Source organism: Hoplias malabaricus, chromosome Y, assembly GCF_029633855.1.
Source record: "Hoplias malabaricus isolate fHopMal1 chromosome Y, fHopMal1.hap1, whole genome shotgun sequence".
Lineage (NCBI taxonomy): Eukaryota > Metazoa > Chordata > Actinopteri > Characiformes > Erythrinidae > Hoplias > Hoplias malabaricus.
The window spans coordinates 84,158,489-84,172,229 of record NC_089820.1 but is presented as its reverse complement, the minus strand read 5'-3'; the positions used below and the strand labels follow the sequence as shown (position 1 = coordinate 84,172,229).

At 42.1% G+C, this 13,741-nt stretch overlaps 1 protein-coding gene across 4 annotated transcripts in view; it reads right to left on the bottom strand.

Annotated features, from left to right (window-relative positions):
* Window positions 1-1,029: 1,029 nt before the first annotated feature.
* LOC136679672 (myomegalin-like) overlaps window positions 1,030-13,741 on the bottom strand; it is a 76,661-nt gene continuing 63,949 nt past the window's right edge. For 2 of the 4 annotated variants that reach the window (XM_066658320.1, XM_066658321.1), the window contains exons 24-39: window positions 12,590-12,825; window positions 11,955-12,009; window positions 11,506-11,744; window positions 9,481-9,702; window positions 9,249-9,380; window positions 8,917-9,033; window positions 8,611-8,800; window positions 8,323-8,447; window positions 7,952-8,197; window positions 7,239-7,340; window positions 6,747-6,952; window positions 6,337-6,480; window positions 6,119-6,257; window positions 5,145-5,191; window positions 4,891-4,945; window positions 1,031-3,878 (exon numbers count right to left, since the gene is read on the bottom strand). In XM_066658320.1, the coding sequence (XP_066514417.1) occupies window positions 3,748-3,878; window positions 4,891-4,945; window positions 5,145-5,191; window positions 6,119-6,257; window positions 6,337-6,480; window positions 6,747-6,952; window positions 7,239-7,340; window positions 7,952-8,197; window positions 8,323-8,447; window positions 8,611-8,800; window positions 8,917-9,033; window positions 9,249-9,380; window positions 9,481-9,702; window positions 11,506-11,744; window positions 11,955-12,009; window positions 12,590-12,825 (2,386 nt within the window). In that variant the 3' untranslated portion in view covers window positions 1,031-3,747. Of the gene's footprint in view, window positions 3,879-4,890; window positions 4,946-5,144; window positions 5,192-6,118; window positions 6,258-6,336; window positions 6,481-6,746; window positions 6,953-7,238; window positions 7,341-7,951; window positions 8,198-8,322; window positions 8,448-8,610; window positions 8,801-8,916; window positions 9,034-9,248; window positions 9,381-9,480; window positions 9,703-11,505; window positions 11,745-11,954; window positions 12,010-12,589; window positions 12,826-13,741 lie in introns of all 4 variants that reach the window. The other 2 variants (XM_066658323.1, XM_066658322.1) reach the window with 2 other exon arrangements.

Sequence of the window (13,741 nt, the reverse complement as noted above, 5' to 3'; positions counted from 1 at the left end):
ATAAACACAGTGAAAACAAAGCTATTGAAGATTGTCACCTGTTGTTAGCGGCGACAGGAAAGTACGTATTTAATCGTATTTAATCAAATTAGTCTGAAAGACGATGGTGTGCGGTGCTGTGGACAGAGTCTAGAAACGGTCTGTTTTTTTAGCTATTGAAAGGAAAAGGAGCATATATCAAATGCACCGGAGCGTCCATAAAAACAGTGTGCATTGTTCTCTGTGTGTGTACCATTCAGAATCTGTAACACTGTGGCGGATATAACCTTATTTTGAAAAGGTATTGACGCCGGAAAACCGAATATCGAAAAGAAAACTAACTTTACCGTGGTTGAGAACCTAGCGTAATTACCGACCACTTTAATTACAATATTGGAAACCGTAGCTAACTAAATAAATAGAAGGACTTTACTCACTCAAATCAACATTTTTCAGGAGTCAAACATGTGTAGATTAATGTCCGAGACTTGCTTGACTTTGAAAGAGAATATGTTTTTAGATTAAAACGCTTTTGTTTAAGTAGGTGCTAATACTGCTAAGATTACTAGCGCCCCCTAACTCCGACCACCTCCCCTGCTTGTGACAGTCAAACGAGGCCGTTACTACCACATTCAGTGGTTTAGAGAGGGTTTACAATGAGATTACGTTTGTCCTGTGTTGGTATCCGTACGGATCAAAATGGCGGTGGATTTTCCCCTCAGAGAAAAGGAAGCTAACCGCTAAGCTAACTTTTACACTGAGGGAAATATCTATCGCGAAATGGAAATGTGTTGTGTTCCACATGTAGTTTTGCACACAAAGAATTACAACACTGTTAGAGACACTTAAATATTGTTTAGATGTGATTTCTTGCAAGACTGATGTTTAAATGCCCTACTAGGGCTTGAACTTTAGTTTTATTGTTTTACCCAATGTGATTGGCGGAGAGAGAGAGGGGAATTGCACCATATACGGCAGTGGCCGGAAATAGGGGACGGCTGGTCTTAGAGTTATAGTTATTTCATATGGATTTCATAAGTATATCTGGTTTCAATGTAGAGAATTACTATTTATTTTCCCTTCCAAACATCAAAAGTAACTTCATAGTAACACACAATGACATCAGCACAATGAAATCGGACAAAGACTCCCAGCACACCTTTACATTTTTATTGCATCACACAAACAGGCCAGTTTTCATTGCAACAAATCAGCTTTCAATCATTATATACACATCACAGAGATTTCAGAACCATCAAGTTAAAATTCATTATGGCTGTTAACAGTACTGTCCACGCAGTCTCTTCAAGACTGGTCTTTGCTTACACTCACTAAACTGTCTCTTCTCCGCTGTTGAAAAAGGGCTTGGCTTTGGTTTACTTCAAATATCTTTCCATTATCAAATCCTTCCGTGAGTCACTAAATCACAATTAGTGAGTTAAGCCAAAAGTTAAGATTTAGTGGAGTAACCCCACCCTATTCTACTTTTTAAATGCTTTTTTTCCATTTATGTGTTTTGTTGCCAAAATGACGGCCTATTGACAAATAGTGCAGAGTGCAAACAAGGCCAGACCAATGGCTTGCAGCATGACCATATCTACAACTAATAAGCATTAGGTGCGAACCACTATACATTTACTGTTGCTCTGGCTTAAAGGCAAGCAAAGCAACATTTTCTGGAGCTTACAGGGGCTATAGGGAAGAACACATTAATACAAGCCTTTTTAAGGATCTCGGGGAAAGGCATCTCTGTCCTGGCTTTTGTAACTAGCATAGTAAACTAGCATAGTGACTAGCCAAGTGTCATACACTCTAGCATTTCCTAACAGATAGGCTTAGATAGCTGAACATTGTGATTAAATGAGGGTTTTTTTTTTGCTATTGCACAGCTATCTAAATACTGAACCTTTGCATATATAGCAAATGTTTAACACAATGATAAGTGCAATAAAAAGCTAATTATATACAGCACTGAAAATCATACAAACAAATGCAACAAGCAGCTAAGGAACACCTTGAACTGTGCCTGGTTACTTGATTGTGGCATCAGCAGGTTGATATTGGTCCCACCAGGTCCTTGCCAAAGTTTGTTAACACTATTCCAGCAGACACGGACATGTTTTAGATCATGAGGAGAATGCTATATGATTAACCGCTCAATGCCTGTTTCCGACATTTTTCGCTCAACATCTCGAGCCTTCCGGCCTCAACGAATGCTTCAGTCACCACAACAGAGTTTGGTCCTATCGTCTCATCCATATGTAATCAATTTAAACGCCAAGATGAGCATTTAAAAAGAAATACGATCCAATAAAGTCACTTGACACGTGTCTAGCTTTTCTCCAAGACGTTCCTAAAATGTCACCTCCACTTATAAATTCCAACCAAGATGTTACAATGGCACAGTTTGAGGATTACGCTGATCATTTTAGACAAGAACCGGATCAACTCCTCAGTGAATGGCACAGGTGCGGTCAAATGAAAGGAGTTCAAACTTTGGCAAGTAATGGTGAACCTCACCTTACATCACAACACAAAAGGTGCTATATTTTCCTTTCTCTACCTCCACCATGCAGAATACTGTCTGAGAACACCATCAGTAGCATTAAAGGATGATAATAAGAGTGAATCATACTAGTGGTAATATTGCACCAACGGTCTTTTTTTCAGCTTCATAATACACACACAGATCCAGTGTTGGGTGAAAGCTGTCACAGCTGCATTCAGTGACCAATATCTTTATTGCACATGCTCATGTGAATCTCTCCCAGCTGTGGTCAACAGCTGCTCCAGCTGGCAATTTCCAGACAATACCACGTCAACGATAAATTCAGTAAACTGTCGTTTCTTGCCCACCATGCACTTTGTTTCATTAACTCTTGAGCGATCCGTGGCACATCTGTGTCGACATATCCATGCTCCTCCCACAAATAGGTTCTGTCACAGTAATTGCCATAATCCCATTGATTGAGTTCAGTGTGTCGTCAATTAATTCACATTTTGCTATTTATTTATATATTATCCAACTAACCTTTGTGGCAAATTCATTATTTGTTGTCATTTATTGTTAGTGATGAGCTGTATGCAACAGCCTTTAAAAAGAACCTATTTATGGGCAGAAAATATATAGGTCGATAGCTGATTTAGCTTTAACGTAGGCACCGTTTAGTTCAGTGCTTAACACATAACGTGTGACTTTGTTGGCTTTGTATTTGTAGTGTTTCTTTGCCTAAAATCCCTGAGTTTCTCCAGGGGATTTGCCGGCAGTAGGATCAGCTGCATAAAAGAAATCTCCAACAGCAAACAGCCACACTTTAGAAAAGTGTCCGTTTCTCTCCTATGGCAGCAGAGAGTTTTTTTTGTTTGTTGTGTTTTAAAGAAGACATCCGTTGTGTATGGGTTTCGTGTATTTAGTAACGTGTCTCACAAACGCTGAGCTAACATGCAACTACGCTTTTGAACCGCCCGCAGGTTGCCATGGCGAGGAACACATTCTATGGCAACCGGACGCACACTGCATCATCCGTTCAGAAGCTTCTTCTGTTTCACAAGGCAAGAGTACAGTTTGACAAGAGTCTTTTTTTCATTAAAGGAAAAGTAGAGGAGGTAGGAGAGAAGAAAAGAAGATAAGAGAGGAACAGATGAAGAAGAAAGAAGAACACAAGGAGTAGAGAGAAGAAAAGGGAAGACGAGAATAGTCGAGAGAAGCAACAGGATTGTATTGGGATAAGGCTGGGTGTCGGAGAGGTGTCGTTTGTCTTGGCTGGTTCAGACGGCTTGCAGAAGGCACTCCCTCCCTCGCTTCCTAGTGAGCCGCGGACTGGATGTTTCCATGGTGATCTCAGGGTTCATGCCACCCCAATCAGAAGATCCTGAGTAGGCACCTTGGAGGACTTTACCTGAGCAGGATGCAGTCAGAGAGAAAACAATGCTATGATAATGACATTGGGGAAAATAAACGATGCTCTGCTTTAAGATCAGCCTCGATAAAGACTCATATAAAGACTTGTAAATGTACACTTTTGTGTTCATGTTTAGGTTAATACAAGTCATTTAATCAACACACAATCACAGCACACAGAGTCAGAGCTGATGGGTTAATACCCAGCTTTCACTCCATGAAGAAGTGAGGGTAGAGTGCTGTTAGTATGTTAATAGAAATGATTAGCTTTTTCATTTATGGATTCATCTCTCAGCAATGAATGCAGATGGCGGATGGAGAGTTTCTTAGTGTTTTAGAAAACACTTATAGTGCTTCTTTATATTCTTTGAGGAGCCCTGTATAAGGCTGCTTTATACTACAGATCTGTCAACGTTTTACAGGCATTTGTCGTTTTGTCAGAGAGTCAAGACCTTGAGTGAATAAGTGTGCGGTAAATGGTTCAGCAAATGTTTCAAAAGAAAATAACTGCCATTTTTTGTGTGGAAAATAACTGCAAAAATGAATATAATTCATATCATGAAATGGATAAATTGTTATATTTCTAATACGTTTCTGTCCCAAGCTCATGTACCACATTAACCCTCTGTTTGTCACCTTTCCTTATTCAGACGGCCAATATTCCGGCCACTTTGTTTGTAGAAATTGTGGGTTAGAGCTGAAAGACCTAAGGACGGTGTCTGGAACTAAACGAGCAACTTCCAGCATCCAAATGCCTTGCTGTCTCTCAAAGGCAGTATTCTGAGACAAAGTTATTGAAGTCCCATTAGAGACAAATATTCAATTCACTCAACACACTCTGCGCCTTCCTCACCCAGGGTACTGCTTTATTAGACAGCGTTCAGGTCGTTTCAGACACAGCCAGTGATTGCTATGTTTTAAAACTGACAGGAAACGGATGCGATGTCATGAGGAAGCGGTGCGGTCAGACAGAGCACAAGCACACAGCACGGCACAGACCAGACCGTTACCATGGCAAAGGGAGGAAGAGGAGGAGCTTAAAGAGGAAATCCTGAGCTCGTTCTTCTGGTTTTATTGAGTGGAAAGAGAGAGAAAGAAGAAACCAACAGAGAAAGAAAGGAGAGGCAGGAGACACACAAAGTGAGGACAGAGTGACAAAAGACATTTGGGTCTCTATCATGCACACAGGGATCTAAACACATAACAAAAGTGGATCTATCGGCTGAAATAAGAGGTTCTTAAACAGCTGACGCTAAACCCTTACCTCCAGATTGGCTCTGGCTTTTTTCAGCACGTCTCGGGTCCTGGACACTGATTTTAAAAAAGATAGAAAAGCCATGAATAGAGATTTAAAAAATTACCAGGGGTTGGACAATGAAAGTGAAACACCTGGTTTTAGACCACAGTAATTTATTAGTGTGGTGTAGGGCCTCCTTTTGCAGCCAATACAGCGTCAGTTGGTCTTGGGAATGACATACACAAGTCCTGCACAGTGGTCAGAGGGATTTGAAGCCATTCTTCTTGCAGGATAGTGGCCAGGTCTCTACGTGATGCTGGTGGAGGAAAACGTTTCCTGACTCGCTCCTCCAAAACACCCCAAAGTGGCTCAATAATATTTAGATCTGGTGACTGTGCAGGCCATGGGAGATGTTCAACTTCACTTTCATGTTCATCAAACCAGTCTTTCACCAGTCTTGCTGTGTGTATTGGTGCATTGTCGTCCTGATACACGGCACCGCCTTCAGGACACCAGGCTGCTCCAGTTTAGCCATGAAACCTCCCACACTACAATGACAGGTGTTTCACTTTCACTGTCTAACCTCTGTTATGTACATGAACAATATCACAATGGCATCAGTTTTGATACATGTAGCATACTGACTTTACAAGAGGCTGTTAGTTTTAGTTCTGTCCTCAATTAAAAGAGTAAAAATAGCTTAAATGCTGGGAATACAACAATATAAGATTAACAGTCTAAATTCTAAGACGTCAGACACGGTTGGAGCTTGAATATAAACACCTCTGTGCTACTGAACACACCACTAAGGTCCTATTTGAACAATGAATCGCTATATTGGGAGCCATGGTTTTAAATAATGTTTAGATCCATCCTACACATGCACATTTTACCAGATTTTACCAGATCGAGATTTCATGACACTTTGAAACATCATTTTAAGAGCTGTAATCAGATCTAATTATTTATAAGAGACTTAGTGCAGTGCAGTTTTGACTGACGCTGGTTAACAATGAAGGTCTCCATGCTCTCTTTAGTGCGGCTGGTGCTCCTCAGTCTCTGAATGGTGCCCTGCAGAACCTCCTCCTGCTCTGCTATCCTCAGCCTCAGAGACTGGATCTCCTCCCTCATAGACTGCTCCTGCATACACACACATCAGTCACATCCGTCTTTAACGTCCAGAACATCCATGTATTGGACTGTAGAAAGAGGCACTGACCTTCTGGAGGAGGTGGGCAGGGCCATCAGCACTGGGCAACGCTGCTCTCCAGAACATCTTCAGCAGAGAGGCTGCTTCCTCTAGAATCTGCCTCAAAGTCTTTGTGTTCACTAACAGAGTCCTAACACTGGTATAATCCAGAGCCTAGGGGCGAAGAGAGAACTCAGTTTGAAACGGACACAATGTTGTAAACAAGCATTGTATGGAGTTCCACTGCCCCACAGCTCAATGATAGGGTTCACAGCTCTACAGCCAAATGCTTGGCACTGAACATTAGGTCTCACATTCATTATCTAAGCTGAACCCAACAGGTAGACATACAGTTTAGAAGAGTACAAATGACTGGCGGACAGGACAGGACAGGACAGGAAGTCCCTGCCACGCCCAGCAGGAAGGACATGTATTCTGACCTTTCCAGCATTGACCTCCAGTAGTGCAGTGTTGAGGCAGGTTTGCAGGATGGCCTCCATTTTCTGCACCAGCCCCCTGCCCTCCAGGACCTGCTGCTGCAGAGCATTGAAGTCATCCACGTGACCGATTGCATGACGCCCATTACGGTTAGCAAATGAACCATCTGGGGCCTCACCTTCCAGCTCCGCATGAGGCTCCAGAGCGTCTGAAAAAAGTGAGAGACCAGAAAAGAGGGAGAGATTAAAGATAAAATAATTGTGCACACTGAAAAAACAGTACTTTTATTTTCTTGACTGGAATGTATTCATAATTCATGCCTTAATTAAACTAAATTAAAACAGATATTGAAGTGAAAGTCACTGAGGGTGTTGCTCATTACTGTTCATCGCAGAAAAATTATATCAAATGATGAGTGCTGTAAATAAGCCATAATTATTACTAACACATAAGAAAAGTTGAATGCTGCTAGCAGTTAGTGTTCACACACACACCATTGGCTGTGAGAGAGCTCTCCTCAAGCTCAGAATAGGGGGAGTATGGGGGGCCAGCAGGGAATGGTCCAATGTCTCTCACTGGAGGAGAGGGAGAGGGATCTGCAGAGCACACACATTAACACACCATGCAAATACACAGTGAAGCAACACAGATACAGTGCATTTTCACAGGATGTTAGAGACACTCATCTACTGTGTGCAGCGGTCAGTAAAATATTATTAAACAGCATTTAAACACACATTACACACAACCAGATTCAGGCATGCTGTCACTCATTCATCAGTACTGTAGTATAAGAAGTTCGCAAAACACTTCCCACGTCTCCCAAGTGGCTGTTACCATCAGTGATTAAACAAACAAGCTGTACATCATTTAATATCAGTCACTTCCTTCAAACAATTAGAGACACATTGTATTTGATGAAAGTGGATTGTAGTTACATGGTTTCAAGACCCAAAACTCAAAAGCTACATATTTTAAATGTCTTAGTGTGTGTGTGTGTGTGTGTGTGTGTGTGTGTGTGCTATTACAGGACAGATATTTACACAACTGGGTCACTGATCATTCACTGACACCCATCAATATCAGTGTCATTTCGTGTAATTAACCGTGCTGTAACTTTTAAGTACTACATTAAAATATCACTATTAAACCCAGACATCTTAGAATGAGTCAGTGTTATTCTGAGGATTTGAGAGGGATTTTTCACCATGCAGTAGCTGCCTCCTGTAGAAAGCATCGCGCAGTGGGCTTGCAGGGATGAGGGAGGAAGGCCTGCTCTCCAGAGAGGCTGAGGACAGCTGTTGCTCTAGCTGTTTCTGCAGCTGATCTCTCAGAGCACTGTTCTCCTGCACGCTGCGCTCCAGCTGGGCTCGTAGAGCCCGTACCTCCACCAACAACTCCCCCAACTCCCCCGTAGCAGCAGAGGAGGAGTATGAAATCTCAGAGAGGTAACCTGTTGAGAGAAACGGGGCCAAAACAGAGAGAGGGACTTGTGTGGGAGTTTATGTTTCAATGTTATAGAAATTACACAGTTTTGACTTTTATATCTATTCATTTTTTAAAAGAAGTACGGTTCACCTTTCGGGCCGCTCTTGCTTCCAGCACATACTCGGTCATACAGCTGAAGCTCACACTGCAGGGAGTGTAACAGCTGCCTGCTCTCTGATAGCTGCTGTTGGAGTAGAGTCACCTCATGTCGCAGCCTGAACACACACAAACACACACACACATCTGTTACATATAAAATTTGGAAAGCCATTTTCCCAATGTACAACGTGTTCCAAAAACCATTTATGGGTCAAACACGATTAATACAGAACTGCCACGAGCTGCTGAAGTCAGATAACCGCTGTTTGTATGTGTTACCTGTTGCTGTGCTCCTGATTGCCCTGTCTCTCCTGCCGGAGTTGCTGAATCTGCTGACTCTGCTCACAGCTGTGTGTCTGCAGCCTCCGTAGCTCCTCCTTCCATTGCTCCGCCTCCAGTTCCGCCTGTTTCAGCCGAGCGTGCCCTGACAGCACCGCCTCCCGCAACTGCTCCACCTCCTCGCTGTTGTCTGCAGAACAAATCTACTCCGTCAAAATCAATATTTCTCGTACTGTATTTGATCACACCACGCGCTTCATTCATCCTGTTACCAACACACACCTTCTTCCCAGTGAGAGGACGTACCTCTGCTAGTCTGCAGCTTGGACTGTAGACTCATATTCTCCTCCTTTAACACGCGAATCTCATTAGACAGCTGTGTCACCATGTCCAGGCCTTGTATGTAGATGTTGGTGGGGGCTACTGTGGAAAGCAGAAGAAGGACACCCTCTATTTAGTAGCGCATTTATGGATGAAAACATTCAACTATCAACAATGTGATCACAGATTGATGTTCTTTATTTCTGTAGCCATTGGCTTGTTGAGTTTAAGCAATCTCCAGGCTGTGAAAAGTTCGCAGTGAAAGTTTCTAGCACTAAAATGTTTGATAACATTCTGTGGGTGGCCTGTTTTCTCACCTGTGTCTCTGCCAGCTGAAGCCAGACGTCCCTCCAGCTGCTGTCTCAGTCTTTCATTGGTCCTGATGGAGTCCTCCAGACGCTGCCGCAGAGTGCGAATCTCACACAGATGCTCCTCTATCAGGTCCACACCTGCCAAAGAGTAATGGTGTGTTTAAACATGCAGAGGTTTTCTGAGGCCTGCTTTCTTCCACCCTGTAGAAATTGATCATTTTTATTTAGAATATGTCACCTGAATGACTGCTTCCTGACGGGTAACCAGGGGCTCCAGGAAAGCCTCCCATTGGCTGAACCATGTTATCCGTGCCCCACAGTGCACTACACCCCACTAGGCCGCTGTCTGTTTTCTGAGGCTGGTGAAGGGAATGATGGGATAGCTGGGTGTAGCTGGAGGAATCCAGTGCTGTGGCGCCCATCAGCGGGTAGCTGCTTAGTGAATGAGGTAAACTAAAACCTGTCCAAAGCAGAGAGAGATAAAACCAGTTCAGAATCCAGTCAGAGAATGTGATACTGAAACACAGTGATTTACTTTGCTCTATATATTAACCCTAATGTCCAAGGATGTGCTTCCGACACGTTTTTAATAACTTTAATAACTGGGAAAACTAATACACACACACACACACACACATTCATAGGTAAAATTACTGTAAATATTAACACTTATATCGCACAAAGTTGAATGCACATTAGTAGTGAAAAGGGGTTAAGAGGCTGGAGTTCAAAATGAGCTCGCGTTACTTTAATCAAAATGATTTACATTCGCTTGCTCAGGTTAAACACTTGATTAATACAGAACGTCTGTGATTGGTCAGGATGCTCACAGCACAAAATAAAGTATTCAGGGAATTGTTGTTGGCCGATTTATCTGTTGCAGACGCTCAATCATCATTTCACACACAAATCTGAAGGCAAACGTTGCATTAATGAAAATCAAAGACTCAAAGGGTGTAGCCTTAATGTGTGTGTGTGTGTCTATATATGAGTGTGTGTGTGTATATGTGTGTGTGTATGTGTGTTTATATATATGAGTGTGTGTGTGTGTATGTGTGTTTATATATATGTGTGCGTGTGTTTATATATCTGTGTGTGTGTCTGTGTATGTGTGTGCGTGTGTATGTGTGTGTCTGTGTGTGTGTATATATATGTGTGTGTGTGTGTGTATATATATATATATGTGTGTGTGTGTATATATATGTGTGTGTATGTGTGTATATATATCTGTGTGTGTGTCTGTGTGTATGTGTGTGCGTGTATGTGTGTGTGTGTGTATATATCTGTGTGTGTGTCTGTGTGTATGTGTGTGCGTGTGTATGTGTGTGTATATATATGTGTGTGTGTGTATATATATATGTGTGTGTGTGTATGTGTGTGTGTGTATATATATGTGTGTGTATATATATGTGTGTGTGTATATATATGTGTGTGTGTGTGTATGTGTGTGTGTGTGTGTGTGTGTGTGTGTGTGTGTGTGTGTGTGTGTGTGTGTGTATGTGTGTGTGTGTGTGTGTGTGTATACATATATGTCTTGGAAATACTGCCAACAGTTTTGGACGTAATGTCCTCAACATTTGATGCTATCAAGCAAAACATAGATAAGAGGATAAATACGCATCACCACATGCAGTATTAGACACAGCAAAACAAACAACACACATGCTGTGTGCTCACTTCGAACCGGGGGTCTGCGCAGACCCTGTGGTTGCTGTGCCTGGGAAAACAGCCTAGGGTCAGGGCCAGGAGAGCGCAGTGGGTCAAAGGTTAAGCTATGTGTGGAGTTGGACCTGTGGTGGCTCTGAGATAGGGGCAGTGAACTGGACAGGAGTCCAGAATAAACACCTAGAAATGAGTGAAGGACAGTGAGTCATGTTCCGTATATAACCAGCATGCTGCAGCTACACAGACCTAGACCCAGCCTACCTGTCTTACTCTCCTGACGCCTGTAGAGGGCGAAAGGTGACTGAATAGCGCAGGGAGCAGGGATAAATGAAGAGTGCTCTGCAAAGAAATGCTAGGAATTGATACATGGATTTAAACATATGTGTGTGAGTGTGTGATCACTTTTCTCAGCCGTGTCAGTAGGCATCCTGCCTCAAGATTTAACCACTACTTTATAAACATTCAGAATATGTGTTGTATTTGAACATCATTCTCTGTTAAAAATCCAGGACACATTTTATTAATTATGTCCTACCTGAAAAACTGCATTGTCCCATAGTATTCTCTTACATGCTTGTGTTTACTGTACTTTACATGCCTGCATCGTTAGGTATAGGAGCTGTTTCCTGGGCGTATTCGCTGACGGCATCTACATCAGAACACAGCTCCAGATCTTCAATGATTGAGCCCCTCTCATCTGACACATAGGATGTGTGGTCTGACGGGTCTGTGGTCTCTGAGGGGGCGTGGCTGCTGGAGGGTGTGTCAGAGCGCTGCTGAAGCTTGGTGTGGAGAGACTCAATGATTTTGTCTTTCTGTTGAAGCTCTTTACTCAACCTAAACACACATGGAGAGAAACAATGAGCCGTCAGATGTATTCTCATTAACCCAGCGCTTGAAGAAGAGCATATCTAGGACTAAAGCTACTCTGATCACTTGCTGTCAGAGTATTCTGGAACACTTTTGGCTCTAAGTTTCACTTTTAAATACATTTTTAAAACAAACCTCTGCACACGGGTTCAATTTTAATCCAGAAATATATCTCACCTCAAAGCTAACAGCTCATGCCCCGTTTTGTCGTCCTGCTGCTCTGAACGATCACCTGCAAATGGAAAATAAATCATTTTATTTAAATATAAGTGCATGAATAAATCATTTTAAGGTTTTAAAAGTTTGTATTGACATTCAGGATCCTTGCCCAGTGATTTTAATGGGTCTGCTTTAAGGGACAATAATGCAGCAGCATTTGGAAATTGAGTTCCTAAAATGGCCGCCAATTTTTTGACAGATTTTAAGGCGAATGTAAAGATCTTAGACCTGAAACTGTAAATAACACAGTCGATTTATTAACAGGGTTTTGTCACAAATACTTTTCTAAAGAATGCCGAGGACTATTCTTAAATTTTAATTCATGCCTTGAATTACATTTGATCAATGCATTTATACAGTGCATTTACAGATTTACAATTCAGTCCCATTACAGACGTAGATGAATTAAGGGTGAGGAACCGTGCCCAAGGATTCCTATTGGAGCTTTTAAAACAACAACAGAGAACCCCTTTTAGAAATTCTTACTCCAACTGAATAAACGCGTTCTCTATCTGACAGAGAAGAGCTTTAATTAAAGAAAATTACAGTTCTAAGCTTACGTATCTAATGCATAATTATGAGCGTGTACTCACGGCCGCTGATCTTAATGTTGATCCTCTGTGCAAGAGAGGTGCTCCGAGAGAGCTGTTCTCTGAAACTCTGACCCATGTAGTAGTCGATGTCATTGGCGCGGAGCAGCTCCTCAAAGGCTTTGGTGGTGTCTCCTAGGTGCTGGGCGAGGATGTGGCAGATGCCCCGACCCTCACGCATCCTCTGTCTGAGGTGTGACAGCTCTCGAGCCTGAGCCTGGATCAGTGTGTTGTACTTCCTGGGTATAGAAAAGAAAGAGATGTCAGAGCTGTAGAAGGGAACTGATTCACATGAAAATGTACTTAGATGAATTCCGCCTTTCCAAGGCAGATGTTTTTCATATTATTTTTAACCTGATTTATATATAGAAGTGTTTACTGAAAACCACAGAGCCCATACATTTCTTTAAACCACAATAAAACCCTCCATACACCACAACCTCTCACTTCAAACTGCAAAAGAACTACACAAAACATTGACCACAGATGAAAAATCATTAAAAAAATATCATATTGATGTTAAACAATTTGGAGAAAATATCAAACTGTTCTTTTTTCTGGACCATACTGTGATTACAATTTAGATTGCAACTATTTTCTATGAATTAAGGGGGAGGAGGTGATGAGCTCTCGCCCCTCGCTGCCGTTGTATTCTTAGCTGAACCTATGTGTGCTTTTAGTTCCTTTACACCTTTATTTTCTACACAAAACATGGAAATTTCTTTTTTAATTCATCCGAGAACTTACATTTACGTTTCGGCACAGCTGCTCGAGATGAGGGTAGGTACATGAGCTTTGCCTGACGTAAACAAGGACTACTGACGTGCAGACTGACCAATTAAATGTTTACAGAGAAGGTTATCGACCAATAACGGTAGCTCTACAGTCAGACCGTCCAATCAGACGATTTTAGGCTACTTCACCACGCCCCCTTCTCACTCAAGCGAACCAATCGGAGTAGGGGAGGGCGGGACTAGTTTGTGAACGAAACGCTTCTCGAAGTTCTGTGTAAGCTCTAGAAAAACAACATCCCGGACGTTTGTGAAATTCCGCCCGGAGGTTTTTTTAAGTCTAAAAAAGAGGACATGTCCGGGTAAAAGAGGACGTCTGGTCACACTACATTTAAGCATCTTTTAAACTGCAGTTTCAAGTTAA